The 22140-nt window shown below is 41.5% G+C and overlaps 1 protein-coding gene across 1 annotated transcript in view; it reads left to right on the forward strand.

The window, feature by feature from the left end:
• The first annotated feature begins 3812 nt into the window (after positions 1-3812).
• The window catches only part of ros1 (c-ros oncogene 1, receptor tyrosine kinase), a 142643-nt gene continuing 124315 nt past the window's right edge, over positions 3813-22140 (forward strand). The window contains exon 1 of the mRNA XM_020470344.2: positions 3813-4378. Coding sequence (XP_020325933.2) covers positions 3994-4378 — 385 coding nt within the window. The 5' untranslated portion in view covers positions 3813-3993. The remainder of the gene's footprint in view (positions 4379-22140) is intronic.

Genomic DNA, 22140 nt, shown 5'->3' on the forward strand with positions numbered 1-22140 from the left:
CTAGTCACCCCCAAAACCAATTCTTTCTTTGGCCGCCTCTCCTTCCAGTTCTCTGCTGCCAATGACTGGAACGAACTACAAAAATCTCTGAAACTGGAAACACTTATCTCCCTCACTAGCTTTAAGCACCAACTGTCAGAGCAGCTCACAGATTACTGCACCTGTACATAGCCCACCTATAATTTAGCCCAAACAACTACCTCTTTCCCAACTGTATTTCATTTTTATTTATTTATTTATTTTGCTCCTTTGCACCCCATTATTTTTATTTCTACTTTGCACATTCTTCCATTGCAAAACTACCATTCCAGTATTTTACTTGCTATATTGTATTTACTTTGCCATCATGGCCTTTTTTGCCTTTACCTCCCTTCTCACCTCATTTGCTCACATTGTATATAGACTTGTTTATACTGCATTATTGACTGTATGTTTGTTTTTACTCCATGTGTAACTCTGTGTCGTTTTATCTGTCGAACTGCTTTGCTTTATCTTGGCCAGGTCGCAATTGTAAATGAGAACTTGTTCTCAACTTGCCTACCTGGTTAAATAAAGGTAAAATAAATAAAATAAAAAATACAGTATGTCTTGAATCAATTGACCTTCTTTTCCAAAAACATTTCAGTCATTTTGATTGTCTTTTTTGACGACTTTTCTTTTCTTGCGTTGTACTGCTTCTCCTCACCCTTTATCGACTTTTCTATTTTTCTTTTATTGTCTTTTTCAGCCCTTTTTCATTCGCACTTATCACCTTTTCTACTGTCCATGGTATATCTTGAAGCACTCAAAGTGCAGTGGCGCTTTGCATTTCTCACATGCATAGGTAGTACGTTTGTCACAATGACGACTTCTCTGGAACCGGTGCATCGCGTTGATTGGCCAGTGAGAAGCTTTGTCATATCTTGCCTGATCTTCAACAGTAGCAGCCAGTAAAGATCTCCTTCCATGGCTCAGTGGTTTCTTGATGAACATTTGCATATTTGGGCTGTATACTACGTGTTTGGAATCACATCAGTGGCAGGCCTCTTCGATCATTTGAACACTCAATCTCTATTTTTGACCACCTGCAGCTTCCCCTTGGCTCTTCTGGCTGACCCCTATGGCTTGTAGAGGCCCTTGGTTCTTCTGACTGGATCCTCTGACGGGTAGAGGCCCTTGGCTCTTCATTATCAACAATGGAGGGGGGTGGGGGAGGTTGTGGAGGGGGGGTGGATGGTGAGGGGTAGGTCATCATCACTGATAACGTTGTTCCTGTCATGATCTGTTTGCATAGGTTCAGCATATGCATTCAACAGCCTGGCTGGCAAATGGCCTGTCCATAGTCCATATCTGACCCATCGCTATCACAATCACTCACAACAGCATCTTTCACATTTTGAGGGATAACTGCAATGTTGCATGCCTTGTCTGGGCAGTCACCTAGATCCAACATATCCAGAACTTGCCTCAAAGTGAAACTAAAAGAAAGAACAGAGTAGAACGTTAGGTTGAACAAGACCTATGTATGTGTATCAGTACGTGTATACCTAGATGCATGTGTTATCCTGCCTGTCACTATTGTTGCCATCAACATGTTTACACATTCTATGACCACACTGAACAAAGTTGAGTAATTGCAAATGCATATACCAATACAAAAGTGTCCTATCTTTATGTTAACATACATTACTAACCTTTTGTTTAGGAGCTTTGATGCAGCCATCCTCTTCTCAATCAGGAAGTAAACAGCTCTGCTCATGTGACAATTTACACTAAACATGTGACACTGCACATATTTCATTGAGACCCTTGATTTTTTCAATATTTTCTGGAAATGCATTGATACATTTCAGTGACATTTATAGAGCCTTATAACTGGGAATGTTTTTTTACGGTCACAAAGATTAAATTGGTTAAATAGCTGAGTGCTCTCTTGCTATGAGTAATACAAATGTAGTTTTTTTTAATAAGTATACGTCAAGTTAATGCCCCCACTAAGCCAAGCTTCCAATCATTTCCCAGTGTGCCTTGCCTTTTCGATTGAATTGTAGAGTTACCACCCATGACTGTCTTTGTCACTAACAAATACAACGTTGTTGAATTCGTTCATTTTCAGTCCTGTGGTCTTTCTAGGTGAATATTGTCATTAAAATGTAATGATTACAGACAGTGCATTTGGAAAGTATTCCGACCAATTTACTTTTTCCACATGTTATTACGTTACAGCCTTCTAAAATGCATTTAATATATCTATTTTCAATCTACACACAATACCCCATAATGATGAAGCAAAAACTTGTTTTATAATTTTATAATATGTATCACATTTACATAATTATTCAGACACTTTACTGAGTGCTTTGTTGAAGCACCTTTGGCAGCAATTACAGCCTTGAGTCTTCTTGGGTATGACACTACAAGCTTGGCACACTGGTATTTAGGGAGTTTCTTCCATTCTTCTCTGCAGATCCTCTCCAGCTCTGTCAGGTTGGAGAGATGTTCGATTGGGTTCAAGTCTGGGCTCTGGGTGGGCCACTCAAGGACATTCAGACTTATCCCGAAGCCAGTCCTGCATTATCTTGGCTGTGTGCTTAGAGTCATTGTCCTGTTGGAAGGTGAACCTACGTCCCAGTCGGAGGTCCTTAGCTCTCTGGAGCAGGTTTTCATCAAGGATCGCTCTGTACTTTGCTCCGTTCGTATTTCCCTCGATCCTCACTAATCCCCCAGTCCCTGCCACTGAAAAAGATACCACAGCATGATGCTGCCACCACCTTGTTTCACCGTAGGGATGGTGCCAGGTTTACTCTAGACGTTACGCCTGACATTCAGGCCAAAGAGTTCAATCTTGGTTTCATCAGACCACAGAATCTTGTTTGTCATGGTCAGAGTCTTTAGGCTTTAACTTAACAAAATTGGAAAAAGTCAAGGGGCCACATTAGACCTGCAAGTAGGGTTGCAAACTTTCCCAAACTTCCAGACAGAATTTCCGGAATACCTGGAAAAATTTACCATAATCTTGCAACCCTAACTGTAAATCGCACTATGCTGGTTTGCAAAGTGATGTGTAATTCCTATTGGAATCTATCAAGCGTTAGGCTATCCAACAGTTGAAATTTGTATTCACCCGCAACTTGCATTCATAATGAGTGCCAGGGTTAAGAACAGTGGGAGGAAACTACCTAAGTCATTAGAACCATTACAACCATTTCTGCAAAAATTATATTTATTTTATTGTGTAGCATAACATTTAACCAATCAATTACTCAATGTACAGGCAAAAACACATATATTAAAAACAATTCTAAAAAGTCTACCTGCAGTAGAGCAAGCTGGGAAAAAAAGTTCAGTTATCAGATCTTACAAAAAATATACCTGGTGTGACTTCTCATTTAGTTTTGAGTCAGTACCACAAACATTTTAAGTAATAATGACTTTTCATTGACTTTCAGTACAACTTACTAGAAGTGTTGTGGTTGTGGTTTACAGTATGTGTGCATTGTGTTTACCAAATAGCCACAAGCTACTGTACTTCCTCATGTTGTTTATTTTGATCCAATAGAGGGCGGAGAGGCATACAGTATGTCATAAAGAAATACTACAGAAAATAGGCATGGTGATAGGGGTTTGGTAGGGGAGAGGGGGAGGAAGAGAGGGCAAGGGGAGGGAGGAGAGAGAGCGGGAGGGATTAGTCATTGGTCAGTAGCCCGAATCCAACGTGATATCAGCTGCAATTTGCTTAATAAAATTATGGACCACGTTGAACTACACAAAGGCAGGCGGTGGCTTGCTGGAGAGAGCATTCGCTTCAGGATATCCTTGCACACAGGAGCTAGCATTGGTGTGTGTGGCATGCACACACCCTTTCTGACTCTCTCTCTCTGACACACACAGACCTGCACACTCTATTTTTGCCACCTCTGGTACTGAAGTGCAGGGTGTCATCCACGCACACCACCTGTCAGCTTTCGTAAGAGGCTTCGCCAAAAGCTTGTCCACACGTTACCCGGCAGGAGCATGCACCAACAGGCCAAAGATGAGGGGGAACCTCCCAAAATGCAGGGGGAGGAGGGGGACTCGAACACAACATGCTCCACACGAACCCAGTCTACCCCCTCTCCTGAGACCTCCACGGAGGGGGAAACTCAGGTGGAGGAAGAGGGAACTCCAGTCCTGACTCCCTACCCCTACAGTAGGAATGGGGGGCCCTGTCGCCCGGGGTGTCTACTAGTCGCCCTGATCTTCATGCTCATCTCTTTACTCGGCAGCTGGGCAGTGGTCCACCTCACCCTGGGGTCCCGTGGAATGGCGACCTTCAGGATCCAAGCCAGCTATGACCGGCCGAGCGAACAGGATGCCAACGCCACGATCAAACCGGGCTTCACCACCAACTGCACCATGGGTAAGTAAGCGTTTAAGTTAGCAATTGCTGTGTTGTGTGTCTGCACGCTACTGTACTGTGGAGTGGTTAATAGTTTCATCAAAAGACTGACCCAATGTCAGAAATGTTGGTTCTACTAATGGTTCCTAATCGTGAAGGTTAGGATTTTGAGTTGTGCAATCTGACCTTAGATCTGTGGTTATGGGCAGTGTCTACATCAAGTGTGTGCTGTATATCCACATCTAAACTAGGCTACCCTGGGGCGGCAGAGTAGCCTAGTGGTTAGAACGTTGGACTAGTAACCGAAAGGTTGCAAGTTCAAATCCCCGAGCTGACAAGGTACAAAACTGAACATGCAGTTAACCCACTGTTCCTAGGCCGTCATTGAAAATAAGAATTTGTTCTTAACTGACTTGCCTGGTAAAATACAAAAGTATGTGGACACGGCTTCAAGTTTTAGTGGATTCAGCTGTTTCTGAAAGGTGTATAATATCGATAACAGCCATGCAATCTCCATAGACAAACATTGACAGTAGAATGGCCTTACTGAAGAGCTCAGTTACTTTCAACGTGGCACCGTCATAGGATGCCACCTTTCCAACAAGTCAGTTTGTTAAAATTCTGCCCTGCTAGAGCTGCCCTGGTCAGCTGTAAGTGCTGTTATTGTGAAGTGGAAATTTCTAGGAGCAACAACGGCTCAGTCGCGAAGTGGTAGGCCACACAAGCTCACAGAACGGGACCGCCGAGTGCTGTCCTCTGTTGCAACATTCACTACCGAGTTCCAAACAAGAACTGTACATAGGGAGCTTCATGGGTTTTCATGGCCAAGCAGCCACACACAAGCCTAAGATCACCATGGCTAATGCCAAGCGTCATGAATGATGTAAAGCTCACCACCATTCGACTCTGGAGCAGTGCAAATGCATTCATTGGAGTGATGAATCCCGCTTCTGGTGAATCTGGATTTGACGGATGCCAGGAGAACACTACCTGCCTGAATGTATAGTGCCAACTGTAAAGTTTGGGGGGGAAGAATAATGGACTGGGGCTGTTTTTTGGCCCCTTAGTTCCAGTGAAGGGAAATCTTAATGCTACAGCATACATTGACATTCTAGACAATTCTGTGCTTCCCACTTTGTGGCAACAGTTTGGGGCAGGCCCTTTCCTGTTTCTGCATGACAATGCCCCTGTGCACAATGCTAGGTCCATACAGAAATGGTTTGTTGAGATTCGTGTGGAAGAACATGACTGTCCTGCAAAGAGCCCTGACCTCAACCCCATCAAACACCTTAGCGATAAATTGGAAAGCCAACTGCGAGCCAGATCTTATCACCCAGATCTTATCACCCAACATCAATGCCCGACCTCACTAATGCTCTTGTGGATGAATGGAAGCAAGACCCCGCAGCAATGTTCCAACATCTAGTGGATGGCCTTATACATTGGCTGTTATACATTGCCTTCGGAAAGTATAGGGACAATTTGTTAATTGTTTTTTCCCTCATCTATCTACACACAATACTCCATATTGACAAAGCATAAAATGTTTTTTTGAAAATGTTGCATGTGTACAACAAATTTAAAACGTTTCACATAAGTATTCAGACCCTTTACCCAGTACTTTGTTGAAGCACATTTGGCTGCGATTACTGCATTGAGTCTTCTTGGGTGTGACGTTACAAGCCTGGCCCACCTGTATTTGGACAGTTTATCCCATTCTTCTCTGCAGATCCTCTCCAGCTCTGTCAGGTTGGAGTTATCCCGAAGCCAGTCCCGTGTTGTCTTGGCTGTGTGCTTATGGTCATTGTCTTGTTGGAAGGTGAGCCTCGCCCCAGTCTATGGTCCTGAGAGCTCTGGAGCAGGTTATCATCAAGGATCTCTCTGTACTTAGCTCCATTTTTCTATGCCTTGATCCTGACTAGTATCCCAGACCCTTCCGCTGAAAAACACAGAGTCTTTTGGTGCCTTTTGGCAAACTCCAAGCTGGCTGTCTTGTGTGTCTTTTACTGAGGAGTGGCTTCCGTCTGACCATAAAGGCCTGATTGGTGGCGTGTTGCAGAGATGGTTGTCCTTCTGGAAGGTTTTTCTATCTCCACAGAGGAACTCTAGAGCTCTGTTAGAATGACAATCGGGTTCTTATTCACCTCTCTGACCAAGGCCCTTCTCCCCAGATTGCTTAGTTCTAGGAAGAGTTTTGGTGGTTCCAAACTTATTTCATTTAAGAATGATGGAGGCCACTGTGTTCTTGGGGACCTTCAATGCTGCAGAATTTATTTGGTACCCTTCCCCAGATCTGTGCCTTGACATAATCCTGTCTCGGAGCTCTATGTACAATTCCTTCTACCTCATGGCTTGGTTTTTGCTCTGACATGCACTGTCAACTGTAGGACCAAATATGGATAGATAGGTGGGTGCCTTTCCAAATCATGTCCAATCAATTGAATTTACCAGCAGCATACCACCCTGCACCCCACTGCCGGCTTGCTTCTGAAGCTAAGCACGGTTGGTCCTGGATGGGAGACCAGATGCTGCTGTAAGTGGTGTTGGAGGGCCAGTAGGAGGCCCCCTTTCCTCTGGTCAAAAAGCAATGTCCCAGGGCAACGATTGGAGACATTGCCCTGTGTAGGGGGCTGTCTTTTGGATGGGACGTTAAACGGGTGTCATTACTCTCTGTGGTCAGTAAAGATCCCATGGCACTTATCGGGGTGTTAACCCTGGTCCTGGCTAAATTCTCAGTTTAGCCCTCATACCATCATGGTCACCTAATCATCCCCAGTTTACAATTGGCTCAGGTATCCCTCCTCTCCCCTGTAACTATTCCCCGTAAATGAGAATGAGTTCTCAGTCTACTTACCTGTTAAAATAAGGGTTAAATAAATAAAAGTTGTAGAAATATCTCATGGGTGATCAATGAAAACAGGATGCACCTGAGCTCAATTGCAAGTTTCATAGCAAAGGGTCTGAATTATTTTGTAAATAAGGTATTTAAAAATATATATATATATATTTGCAAACATTTTTAAAAACCTGTTTTCGCTTTGTCAATATGGAGTATTGTGTGTGTATATTGCTGAGGATTTTCTTTTATTTAATCAATTTTAGAATAAGGTTGTAACGTAACAAAATGTGGAAAATGGAAGGGGTCTGAATACTTTCAGAAGGCAGAGATGGTAGCAGAAAAGAGGGGACCAACTCCACTTATTAATGCCCATGATTTTAGAATGAGGTGTCCACATACATTTGGTGATGTTGTGTATGCAGATAACATAGCTGATTCTCTCTAAAAGTTAGCCTCTGCTGTTTCCACTATTTAATTGTGAATACATGTCAAATACTTACTAAAATATAAGTATGTGAAGGCATGTTAAATCTAGTTTAATTGTTCTTTAATTGTTCTATAGTCTCGAATCCAGTGTCAAAGTGTTGCTCCTTGCTTACAACATATTTTAGCTTTTTGTGAAATTGACATTTATGTTCTGAGCACGATGCTCTGCTTTGTTGAACATTACAAAGAGAAGAACTGAGCAAGTTGCTTAAATGTAATAGAAATGTAATCTTTTACTATTTTACGTTATTTAAATGTTATAATTTATTATTTCAAATTTGAAAAGCGAACAGGTTAGTACATGTGTCTTTGTAATAAAACACTTACTTGATTTAGCTACTAATGTATTAGCTTCTGGGGAATACAGTGAACTTTGGAAAGAGTTGTTGCTTTCATAGCTATGTTTTGATGTCACTTCTAAGGGTGTTTGAAAAGCAGTGCAAATGTTTTTCAAACTGGAGATTTTTCCGGCTGCTGTTCTGGATGTAAACCCCATTACCATATGTTGTGGAATGAAATGCAGGGTTGGCGTGCTACAGGGGATAATATCTCTCTGTGAACCTCGAGAGGTCCTTAAATTAGGTTAATCCCGTTGATTCAATTTCCTCTGAGCTCTACGCGGAATTGTAGGGACCTTTGCTTTTGACGTTTCGAGGAAGTGTATAATATTGAAGAAATGTGGTATAAAATGTGGATTTCAAAAGAGTTACAGTTGAGTTATGGCTGGTTTCCCCTTTTGGTTATTGGAACAGACAAACCACTGTCACAGCAGCTATTGTGCATCAATAAAAGCAGAGAAACAGAATGTGGACAAATACTTTATGGGATATTCAAATTTAATTTACATGCTCAATTGACCAAGCGTCACAATGGAAGTAGACTGTTAGGGCACAGACATTAGACAAAAGTCAGTTGAGTGAATTTTCCAAACTCTGTCAACTATGTTAACCACCATTCACTCAGTGGTGTAAAGTTTGGGGTATCTGTACTTTACTTTAATATTTCTATTTTTGACATCTTTTAATTGTACTCCACTACATTCTTAAAGAAAATAATGTACTTTCTACTCCATACATTTTCCCTGATAACAAAGTTACATTTTGAATGCTGAGCAGGACAGGGAAATGGTTTAATTTACAAACTTAAACTTCCTACCTACTGCGTCTGATCTGGAGTCACTAAACACAAATGCTTTGTTTCTAAATTATGTCTGAGTGTTGGAGTATGGCTATCCGTAAATTTGAAAAACAAGAAAATCGTGCCGTCTGGTTTTCTTAATATAAGGAATTTAAAATCATTTACACTTGTAATACACTTTTAATACTTAAGTAAACTTAGCCAAAAAAGAAACCTCCCTTTTTCAGGACCCTGTCTTTCAAAGATATTTTTTTAAAAGCTCAGGACCCGCTAATCGTAGCTGTCTTGAGCATATCAGCTGCTATCTGAACAGGTTTATCGAACAATCTTCTTGGGCCACTATAACTATAACTATTTTGACAATTGGATTTGTCCCCTCTACCACACGGAACCCACTAATCTACTGATGGAAATGCATGGGGTGGCTAAAAACAGACCTCCATCTTCTGCTAGCTTGCTACCCATGGCTCGGCTATCTGTCTGAATCGCCGTGACCCCAACCAATCTCACTACTCACTGGAACCCTTATGATCACTCGGCTAAGCATGCCTCTCCTTAATGTCAATAAGCCTTGTTCATTGCTGTTCTGGTTAGTGTTTATTGGCTTATTTCACTATAGAGCCTCTAGCACTGCTCATTATACCTTATCCAACCCTTCAGTTCCACCACCCACACATGCGATGACATCACCTGGTTTCAATGATGTTTCTAGAGACAGTATCTCTCTCATCATCAGTCAATGCCTAGGTTTACCTCCACTGTATTCACATCCTACCATACCTTTGTCTGTACACTATACCTTGAATCTGTTTTATCGCCCCCAGAAACCTGCTCCTTTTACTCTTTGTTCCGGACGACCTAGACGTCCAATTTTCATGGCTTTTAGCCGTATCCTTATCCTACTCCTTCTCTGTTCCTCTGGCGATGTAGAGGTGAATCCAGGCCCTGCAGTGTCTAGCTCCACTCCTATTCCCCAGGCACTCTCTTTTGATGACTTCTGTAACCGTAAAAGCCTTGGTTTCATGCATGTAAACATTAGAAGCCTAAGTTTGTTTTATTCACTGCTTTAGTACACTCTGCCAACCCGGATGTCTTAGCCGTGTCTGAATCCTGGCTTAGGAAGACCACCAAAAACTCTAAAATCTCCATCCCTAACTCCAACATTTTCAGACAAGATAGAACGGCCAAAGAGGGCGGTGTTGCAATCTACTGCAGAGATAGCCTGCAGAGTTCTGTCCTACTATCCAGGTCTGTACCCAAACAACTTGAACTTCTACTTTTAAAAATCCACCTCTCTAAAAACAAGTCTCTCACCATTGCCGCCTGCTATAGACCACCCTCTGCCCCCAGCTGTGTTCTGCATACCATATGTGAACTGATTGCCCCCCCATCTATCTTCAGAGCTCGTGCTGCTAGGTGACAACTACAAGACCCTGCTAGGTAAAGTCCCGCCTTATCTCTGCTCGCTGGTCACCATAGCTGCACCCACCCGTAGCACGCGTTCCAGCAGGTATATCTCACTTGTCATCCCCAAAGCCAATTCCTCCTTTGGCTGCCTCTCCTTCCAGTTCTCTGCTGCGAATGACTAGAACGAACTACAAAAATCTCTGAAACTGGAAACACTTATCTCCCTCACTAGCTTTAAGCACCAGCTGTCAGAGCAGCTCACAGATAACTGCACCTGTACATAGCCCATCTATAAATAGCCCAAACAACTACCTCTTCCCCTACTGTATTTATTTATTTATTTTGCTCCTTTGCACCCCAGTATTTCTACTTTGCACACTCATCTACTGTCAAATCTACCATTCCAGTGTTTTAATTGCTATATTGTATTTACTTCGCCACCATGGCCTATGCATTAACTTTACCTCCCTTATCTCACCTCATTTGCTCACATTGTATATAGACTTATTTTTCTACTGTATTATTGACTGTATGTTTGTTTTACTCCATGTGTAACTCTGTGTTTTTATATGTCGAACTGCTTTGCTTTATCATGGTCAGGTCGCAGTTGTAAATGAGAACTTGTTCTCAACTGGACTACCTGGTTAAATAAAGGTGAAATAAAATAAATAAAACATTCTATTAAGGCATCTTTAATTTTACTAAAATATGAACATTTATTTCGTATATAAAACACAACATGTAAAGTGTTAGGTTATTTCTCTCAAACTTTATGCACAAATTTGTTTACATCCCTGTTAGTGAACATTTCTCCTTTGCCAAGATAATCCATCCACCTGATAGGTGTGGCATTTCATGAAGCTGATTTAACAGCATGATCATTGCACCTTGTGCTGGGGACAATTGAAGGCCACTCTAAAATGAGCAATTTTTTCACACAACACAATGCCACAGATGTCTCAAGTTTTGAGGGAGCGTGCAGTTGGCATGTTGACTACAGAAAGGTCCACCAGAGCTGTTACTTTGGTTTGGACTCATTCTCCGACTCTCCCGTGCTCCAGTTTGCGTGCTAAGAGCCCGGTAGTGTGCATTTTTGAGAAACACCCTATGTATGATCTCGCAAACAATGTAAAGTATGTATAGATAGGTGTAATCAGATTTTTAATCCGAGGGTATCCTGCTATTGGCACACTTGCTGAATAGAACGTGAAAACAACAGTAATTAATGAGGCAGTCTATACAGTGAAGGTGAGTGCAGGTAGGCCTAGACAGAGGATATTTTTGTGGTTGCAGCCCTGTGCACCCCTTTATGTTAATGTATCAATTGCACCCAAATGAATTCATGCAAATACATTTTCTTCATTTTATCACAAAATATAAAATAGATTCCTGTTACCATTAGAACATGAGATCATTCTAAGAAAAGAAACTCTGACATTTTACAATAATTGTAATACCTAAATTCCCACCAAAATCCCCGAAATCCATTATTTGTCTATGCCAGTAAAATGTTTTATGTGTTATAATTCAGTCAATACCTGATGGAGAATCGTTATCCATTGTCCAACTGCTGCATTCATTATAATTGTTTTTAAACCTTTTAACAAGTTTGATTACCTTTGCAACATACATGCAAGGACTGTATTGTTGTTTGTATTACTTCCTCATTTTGCCACATGCTGCACTTTACAGATAATGTAAAAATGCATTTGATGATCCCAACACACGTAGACACCCCCTCCACACATACAACTCATCCCTAACGACTCGTTGCGTACCAGTGCCTCTCAGACCTCCGACAACAGAACAGGTTGCTGTTGCTTATGCAAATCCCCAAAATTAGACAAGGCTAATTGTTCTCCTGTTGGGCAGCTCACAATGGCCCCATTCTGGGGCCAACACACACATGCCCGAGCGTGCGCCCTGGATATGTTTCAACACCCAACCACCTCTGCATGTCTCTCCAAGCTTTAATCTGTTGCGCCAGCTCTCCACAACAAGTATCGGCTGATCTACAATTGAGGTGAACGTTGTAGAGTGTACCTCTTGTCCCATGAGCACCTGTTGCTAAGCCTGGCTCGAAAAGGCCCACTTTTAAAACTCGTATCTCTTGTGCGATTTTTGCGTGTTTTGTTCCAGTCTCAGCCTCCCTAATGAGTTAAGTAGGACTATTAAGGATTGCTATTGTGAAGCTTCAGGGGGGCTAAGGCTGATTGGAGCTCAGGGTTTTAGTCATTGTTTAACTCTCCCTGTGGTTTGCAGTATGTTTGGGCTAAGAGTTGTGCCTCTTTCTCGATGTGCAGGCCACGTTTAAAAATATATTAGATGTACAGACTTGATATAAATTGAGATTTATCAAAAATGGGGGGAGGGGGGGGGGTGGTGGTATCTTCAGTTTAAAGCAGTTCTTTGAATTAGCGATCGTGCTTCAGATCAAATATTTTCCCATTTCCAACCCGCAAAAGCTGAGATATGCAGACTGTTCTGGTCGTCTCACATCTGTGGTCCTCATTTTCAGCTGTGATAAATCAAATTTACGGATTTCAAAAGCACTTATGCCAAGAGATGTTAAAAACCTCATAAATGTTACTAAATGTAATTGAAAATGTAATTATTTATCATGAGGGCACTAAACAATAACTAGTAGTGCTGCATACTCCAAGAAAGAAATCTCACCTTTCTGATAAAAAATTGTTAGTCACTGTAAGGAGTGCGTACTGGCGGCAGAGAAGTCAGGCGCAGGAGAGCAAAGACTGTGTTACAACGGCGCAATTTAATAATCAAAATCACCGTGAACAAAACAAGAAATATATACAATGGGACAAAAACACTTACAATAAACAATTATGGACAAGGACATGGGGGAAACAGAGAGTTAAAGTCACAACATGTAATTATGGAATTGGAACCATGTGTGTGGGAAGACAAGACAAAACAAATGGAAAATGAAAGGTGGATCGGCAATGGCTAGACGCTGGCGACGCTGACCGCCGTATGCCGCCCGAACAAGGAGAGGAACCGACGTCGGCGGAAGTCGTGACAGTCACTTTTGAGGACACAAGCTCAAGCACAAAGTACAAATATGATACAAGTATGGCTACCACAGCAGTCTTCAGCGATACGCCATCACAGCTGGTTTTGCGCTAAGTGGAACAATCATTTATTTTTCAACAGGACAATGACCCAACACACCTCCAGGCTGTGTAAGGTCTCTTTGACCAAAAAGGAGAGTGACAGAGTGCTGCATCAGATGACCTGGCATCCACAATCACCTGACCTCAACCCAATTGAGATGGTTTGGGATGAGTTGGACCGCAGAGTGAAGGAAAAGCAGCCAACAAGTGCTCATCATATTTGGGAACTCCTTCAAGACTGTTTGAAAAGCGTTCCAGGTGAAGCTGGTTGAGAGAATGCCAAGAGTGTGCAAAGCTGTCATCAAGGCAAAGGTTGGCTATTTGAAGAATCTCAAATATAAAATATATTTTGATTTGTTTAACACCTTTTGTTTACTACATGATTCCATATGTTTTATTTCATAGTTTTTATATTTTCACTATTATTCTAAATTACTAATTCTAAATAATACAAATGAAGAGAAATCTTTGAATGAGTAGGTGTGTCCAAACCTTTGACTGGTTCTGTACATATTTGTACATTTAGTTTTAGAGAAAATGTGTATATTTTCTAAAGGGCTCTCTTGATCAAAATATCTGCCCCCATCTCTGTGAACTTGTCATAGAGCTCAGGGCTTCTTGAACTCGGTAGGAACTCATCTTTCATCTCATATTAATCTTGTCGATCTATGACAAACAGAAAGTGTTTTTTGTTTAAAATCTGAATTATTTTAGATTACAGGCCATAAACAAATCTCTGAATTTACTACAGTGACTAAACCACCCTCTCCTGCTGCGTAACAATGTAGGGATTTCTGTTGATAGTGGTGTAGGATTTCTGTTGATAGTGACGTACGTAGGGTTCTGCCAGGAGTTGATGGACAGTCGGAAGAGTGAATGTAATGGTAGGAGGGACATCTGAGCTTCAAGTGGTGTCAGATTTCACATCCTGCTTCACACAGACAGAAGTTACATACTCCTGTGTCTGTGAGAATCAGGGATACCGCTCAATGCAAGCCATTTCGATCTATGCTGTCCACGTACATTACATGACCAAAAGTATGTGGACACCCACTTGTTGAACATCTCATTCAAAAATCATGGCATTAATGTGGAGTTGGTCTCCCATTTGCTGCTTCAACAGCCTCCACTCTTCTGGGAAGGCTTTCCACTAGATGTTGGAACATTGCTGCGGGGACAAGCTTCCATTCAGCCACAAGAGCATGAGTGAGGTCAGGCACTGATTTTGGGCAATTAGGCGTGGCTCGCAGGCTGTGTTCCAATTCATCCCAAAAGTGTCCGGTGGGGTTGAGGTCAGGGTTCTGTGCAGGCCAGTCAACTTCTTCCACACCAATCTCAACAAACCATTTCTTTATGGACCTCGTTTGTGCACAGGGGATTTGGGCCGAACTGATGCTACAAATTTGGAAGCACAGAATTGTCAAGAATCTCATCATATGCTGTAGCGTTAAGAATTCCCTTCACTGGAATTAAGGGGCCTAGCCCAAACCATGCAAAGCAACCAGGCATTTGGCATCATATGTTGCTTCGTTTTGTGTCATATGATATACCAAACTATACAGTTGGCACTATGCATTTAGGCAGGTAGTGTTCTCCTGACATCCACCAGATTCGTCTGTCGGACTGCCAGATGGTGAAGGGTGATTCATCACTGAAGAGAATGCGTTTCCACTCCAGAGTCCAACGGCGGCAAGCAGTATTGCGGATTGGGATCTTAGGCTTGTCAGCAATGGAAACCCATTTCATGAAGCTCCTGACGAACAACTGTGCTGAAACCTGGGACAGGTGATTTTTACGTGCTACGCGCTTCAGCAGTCCCTTTCTGTAAGCTTGTGTGCGCTACCACTTCGCTGCTGAGCCGGCTGAGTTGCTCCTAGACGTTTCCACTTCACAATAACTGCACTTACATTGACTGGGGCAGCTCTAGCAGGGCAGAAATTTGCCAAACTGACTTGTTGGAAAGGTGATAACCTATGACAGTGCCATGTTGAAAGTCACTGAGCACTTCAATAAGGCCGTTCTACTGCCAACATTTGTCTATGGAGATTGCACGGCTGTGTGCTCGATTTTATACAACTGTCAGCAAAGGGTGTGTATGAAATAGCCAAATCCACTAATTTCAAGTGGTGTCCACATACTTTTGTATATCTAGTGTATCGATTTATAAGCAAACGTCAGTCAGAACCGGTACCATAACCACGCAGGCCACCAAAACAGGGGACTTTACATCTAAAAGGTGATAATTATTAACATTCAAACGTAGCATCTTATTTTCATCTGATTCCTACAGATTTCCGTGCCTTAAGGTAAATCCAATCTTGATCGACTCCCCTCATAAGAAAAATATGTCTATTAGCTTGTTTCCGGGTCTGTACGAGTTTGACAGTGTACAATTTGCATTCTGACAAGCTCCCTCCTTTTGTGGCATCTTCCCTGCACTTGAGAACAGCGATTAATCAAGCCGTGGCGGTGTGAAAGACAAGATATTCGTCAGCTAACAGCCATGCGGGCCAAATTAATTGAGCAATGTGTCAAGTTTTTTTTCATCCTCTGCCATGCTAATTAACTCATCTGTCAAGGGGCCAACAAGTGATTCCCATTCATTACCCAGAAACCAACTTGAGCGCTGGTACATCTATCTCTTACACTCATCGTTCCCTTTGAAAAGTCGAAATGTCTTGAGCATATCGTCGGTGACACATTTGTATTTCTCACCAGCTGCTATATTGGAATACAGATTAGCTGGTTATTCAGGAGAATCACAGCCTTCCACACTGTTAGCATCCTCAAATATGTCTTGCACGAAGCAAACAGGACTGTTAGCGAAAAGACTGATGGATGAGTTCATTAACAGATCGTGGCAATAACAAATGTGTTTCAGTTTGTCTCTGTCTTTGTCATGATGTTGACTCTGGTTGCCGATTAACACTAGATTATCAATTGTCTTTTTGTTAATTCCTGTTTATACACTTTCACTCTGAATATATTTCTATTACTTGCACATTGTCACTTGTCATTTTCACAGATGGATAAGTACCTCTGACAAGACAGCAGCAAGTCCCCTCGGGGGACTTCAACCTCTAACCTCCTATTCCCTGGCCCATTTACCTATCCCTTACACCATGCAGCTGCTGGACTCTAATGTGCCGTTACTGCAAGTCTATACTCAGTGATTAGGTACTCAGCGGCGGAAGAGTGTTCCCCTGGCCCATCAATCACTCCTATCCCAGGGAGCCTTGGGAGTGAAATGAGTTAGGAGACTGGTGGTGGAGTAGAAAGAGTGTATATGGATGGATGGAAGGACAGGTTGTAGTGGCAGGGTAAGAGGCTGGCCACACTGATAGAGAACTGTAGACTCATCCCAATGCAATGGCTGTGTGGCATTGAAGCATATTGTGTCGTAACTGCTTTGGAACAAAATATTTCTCACGTACAGAATGTGCACCATGATACGTACTCTTGTACTGTGAGATCTAACAAATTACACATAGGATAGCAACAATGAGCTACAATAGACTGTTGCCGTTCATTCGTAACCGTCCTCTATCACAATACAAGCATCTCTTTGAATTGATCAGGAATCAAGACCACCAGTCTATTGTTTTTTTTTATTGTTTTTTTATTTCACCTTTATTTAACCAGGTAGGCTAGTTGAGAACACGTTCTCATTTGCAACTGCGACCTGGCCAAGATAAAGCATAGCAGTGTGAACAGACAACACAGAGTTACACATGGAGTAAACAATTAACAAGTCAATAACACAGCAGAAAAAAAAGGGGAGTCTATATACATTGTGTGCAAAAAGGCATGAGGAGGTAGGCGAATAATTACAATTTTGCAGATTAACACTGGAGTGATGAATAATCAGATGGTCATGTACAGGTAGAGATATTGGTGTGCAAAAGAGCAGAAAAGTAAATAAATAAAAACAGTATGGGGATGAGGTAGGTGAAAATGGGTGGGCTATTTACCAATAGACTATGTACAGCTGCAGCGATCGGTTAGCTGCTCAGATAGCAGATGTTTGAAGTTGGTGAGGGAGATAAAAGTCTCCAACTTCAGCGATTTTTGCAATTCGTTCCAGTCACAGGCAGCAGAGTACTGGAACGAAAGGCGGCCAAATGAGGTGTTGGCTTTAGGGATGATGAGTGAGATACACCTGCAGGAGCGCGTGCTATGGATGGGTGTTGCCATCGTGACCAGTGAACTGAGATAAGGCGGAGCTTTACCTACCATGGACTTGTAGATGACCTGGAGCCAGTGGGTCTGGCGACGAATATGTAGCGAGGGCCAGCTGACTAGAGCATACAAGTCGCAGTGGTGGGTGGTATAAGGTGCTTTAGTGACAAAACGGATGGCACTGTGATAAACTGCATCCAGTTTGCTGAGTAGAGTGTTGGAAGCAATTTTGTAGATGACGTCGCCAAAGTCGAGGATTGGTAGGATAGTCAGTTTTACTAGGGTAAGTTTGGCGGCGTGAGTGAAGGAGGCTTTGTTGCGGAATAGAAAGCCCACTCTTGATTTGATTTTCGATTGGAGATGTTTGATATGAGTCTGGAAGGAGAAACACATTTTCTATTTCACTAATAAACCAAGAATAGGTGTCTATCCTCTTGGTGAGATAAAGTACAGACATAGGTCTGCGTCCAAAACGGCACCCAATTCCCTACATAGTGCACTACTTTTGACCTGGGATCTCAATCAGCCTGGTAAATGTTAGGCCCACTGGTGAAACACTCATGAATCAATAAATGCATTGGTCTTGTAGATATATGCTCAGCCAAGTGGAGAGAACATAGTGATCAGCGGACCTGTAAAATTACAATGCATGATGAGGGTATTGGTGAATGGAAGTAGTAGGAGAGAAACGCACTAGAGCACAGAGAAACAATTAGTGTGTGTGTGTGTGTGTGTGTGTGTGTGTGTGTGTGTGTGTGTGTGTGTGTGTGTGTGTGTGTGTGTACTACTGCAAATGTAAGATACATATAAAACGTTTTTATGTTTCTTTTTTGGATTGAGATCCATCAAATGTAAACACCTGGAGTTTGCTAAACGGCATTGGCACTCGGTGCTATGGTCAGATGACATGAAAATAGAGCTCTTTGGCCACACACTAGTAGTGTTTTTTGACAAAGAAAGATGCATATGCATCTGTGGTTTGAATTGAAGATGGTAGTCCATAAGCGCAGACAAATGATATCAAGGATCTTGAAATATTCTTTATGGAGAAGTGGTCTAATTTCACAACCAATGTAAAAAAATAAAAAAATAAAAGGTGAGGTATTAATATCAGGGGTGTCAATCATTTAGATCTCTACGTTTTTGAGAAAAAATTATATTACTTGTCAAACAAAATCTGTTTCTCTAAGCAATTATATTAGTTTAAAGTAATATAATTTCCCAATTTTTAGCATACAATATACAGTTGAAGTCAGAAGTTTATATAAACCTTAGCCAAATACATTTAATCTCAGTTTTTCACAATTCCTGACATTTAATTCTAGTAAAAATTCCCTGTTTTACATCAGTTAGGATCACCACTTCATTTTAAGAATGTGAAATGTCAGAATAATAGTAGAGAGAATGATTTATTTAAGCTTTTATTTCTTTCATCACATTCCCAATGGGTCAGAATTTTAAATACACTCAAATCGAATTTGGTAGTATTTGTTCCTGTCATGTCGTAAATCTCAGTTTTGAATGAGACTGACTTTATGACCAAAATGATCTTATTTACACATATAGGCTGTTTTGTGTTGCCTTTGTGCTTGTCTTTCTTACACTAACACTTGCAGTCATCTTTTCTTAATAATTTGTTGATAGTTGCTTTTTTTTAAGGAAAGTTTTATTTGCAATGTCTGTGAAATGTGGTTGTCTTACAAACTTAATTGATTGCACTGACTGAGTCGCTCTGGATAAGAGTGTCTGTTAAATTACCAAAATATACATGTAATGTGTAATGTGATATTACTAGCATGATTCTTTTAAAAATTTGATTTGTGACAACTATATTTGAAAGATTAGGTTTCTGTAAATGTAATGTCCCGATGCTTTGATATGGGCCCATATCACTAACACTCTAACGGGTGGTGGTCTGCATGTAAAAAAAAATGACTGCAACTTTGACTGAGTACAGTAGCTCAGTATTTTAATTAAAATGTTTTGCTCATCTTTATCAAGGGTGTCAATAATTTCAGACCCCACCGTACAGCTTACCCCACAAAAAGACAACAACATATAAACAATCACTTTGATAGCATCAATTAATGATGTTTTGCCTTAAATCTCACTTACCCACAACTTCCTAAAAGATACACCCTTACCGTCTTTAGCTCGCGGTTCTCAGCCTCATCTCCTTTTCTATCCCTGTGACCACTACCCTTGGGCTCTTCCACAAACATCTTCTGTGAAATGTTCCCCCTCTTTACCAATAAAGTAAAATCCACCCTCTCGGAGGCAAATATAGCAGTGGGTCTTATTTGAGGATATTGAGGAAGTCTTCAATGGCCCTGGGCTAGCTGGGTGGAATATTAATACAAAGACAAATGCCAACTAGAACAGATGTCTGGATCAGCCTAGCATTCAGTCAGATTAGAAAACATTTTATAATGAATTACATGTCACATGTACATCTTACAATTACATGTCACACAGTGGTCATGATAAGTGGCTTGTTCATAATAGTATTTCATGAGCTCATACAGTATTACTTTCATAACTTCACTTTGGTGGATGTCTATAAACCCTGCAACCCTTTCAGATCTTCAGTAGACCAGAATGTGGATCAACCCCAAAATGTCTCAAAACTCCCCATACTTCAAAATCTCTCCATCTGTCTGATTATTTCCTTTGAAAGGGAGCATCACTAGCTCCTCTGTGACCCAACGAAGAGAGAGCCGTACATCAAGGTCATTGGACCACCGAGGTATCAAAGCCGACTCTGTGTAGCACAGGGGGCTTTACAAAGAGACAGACAGCTGACCCCTTTCACACTCCCACCATTCTGTGGTGCTTTGATGTACCTCGCCATTCTGTACACTTTTGGTAGCTTCGTATTTCTTTTAGCTATCCCCTTTCTCCCAACTTCCTAACCTTCACAGAGGACTTGGCTTGCCCACGTTAGTCTAGCCATTTCATTCCATGAACATGTCATTTCTGAGACACATTGTACGCAAAAGTATTTCAAAATGAAGGAAGATGTTTCTTTCTGTTCCTTTTCCGTTTTGTCACATTGGTCACCACACTCGCAATGCACCAGGCATACATCCCCCTTCTTCTCCTACTGAGCGGCATCCTCTGACAGAGATGGATCATGATTGGGCTCTATCTACTCTGACCAATCGAGCGTGGCTCTGGACAGTTAATAGAATTCTTGACCGAATGCCTCCTGTCCGCTGTCCAGAGGGAGCATCAGGGGCATCCATCTTAGGATCCCTCCAACTGTAAATCTGAATATCTCCCCATTCTGCCTCCAGTGAATTTGAATGAGTGAAGCGCTCGCCCTTGTGTGAGGGGGCACCTGGAGAGAGGGAAGACCCCAGAGCAAAACTCAGTATGTTAACAACGCAGTCATGTGGTAGTGCTTAATTTCACTCTTTCAGCAGGTACAGTATTTGCCTAGTGTTTACAGTTAAACATTGTGTTACAAATGGGTACTTTCTGGTACATTCAACACAATTGGTAACTACTAATTGAATAGCCCAGTACGGAAACAAAGCAGTGATGTGGTGGTAACCAGAGCAATATACTGTAGATACAGTGATGATCTAGTGATAGAGCATCATTTTACTGTCCTGTTTCAGCGGGTGTTTGCCTAGTGTTTACAGGGAAATATTGTGGTACAAATGGGTACTTTCTGGTAGTTCATTCAACATAACTGCTACCAAATAGTACAAAGTGGTGTTTGTTTTGATGAATCCCAAAGAAACCCTACTATTTAGTAATTATTGGATAATGATTATGTTACCATGTAATAGGAGACTTTAAATTAAACCATTGTCTTTATTGGCGATAATGGGGATGGGGAAAAGGGTTGAAACAAGAAAAGAGAACATGGATATGATAGGAAAGAATATGTGAATCATTTAATTGATATGGATATATACAGTATAAAGACATACAATGCATAGGGAAATTAGTATGGAATTACAACCGGCCAAGAAAATACATGGTTCAATTCATGATATAACTCCGGAGTACTTCTACTCATTGACTCACACGAAAGGTTTTAAGTCATTATAATGAAAAACACAAATAGGGAAGTCCATAGCATTAAGATAACTAAGGTTCTTATTAGAGGCTTGCTAAAGAACGAGCTAGATGTGATGGATTTCAATTGGTTCCCTTGACCTCAGGCCAGACACAATAATTGTGATTAAACTAAGGTGATTCACCCTCTCATGGCAAATAACAAAAACAGAAATGCATCACCCCAGAAGTGAACTTTCGTGTCTGCCACAGACTTGTTGTTGTATCGACTTTTATGATCCATGCTTCAACAGACTTACCTACACAGTCAGTATTCAAATCACTTTTTAATTCTGAACACAGCCGCAGTGAAAGTTGTATTCAAATGAGGTCTTAGAACTTGTTTTTACGTGACCTTACAATCAAAATATTGCCCCCAGATGTACTTACCAGCCTGATCCCAATCTGTGTCTATTCACTTGTCATACTGAGCATGTCACAAGCACAGTTACATGTAAATCTTTTGGCAAATGTGGGTTGGTGTGCTCCTCTTTTTTTTTGTTCTGTTGCATTTTGGTTGTGCATCCATACAG

Source organism: Oncorhynchus kisutch, linkage group LG14, assembly GCF_002021735.2.
Source record: "Oncorhynchus kisutch isolate 150728-3 linkage group LG14, Okis_V2, whole genome shotgun sequence".
In the NCBI taxonomy this organism is placed as follows: Eukaryota; Metazoa; Chordata; class Actinopteri; order Salmoniformes; family Salmonidae; genus Oncorhynchus; species Oncorhynchus kisutch.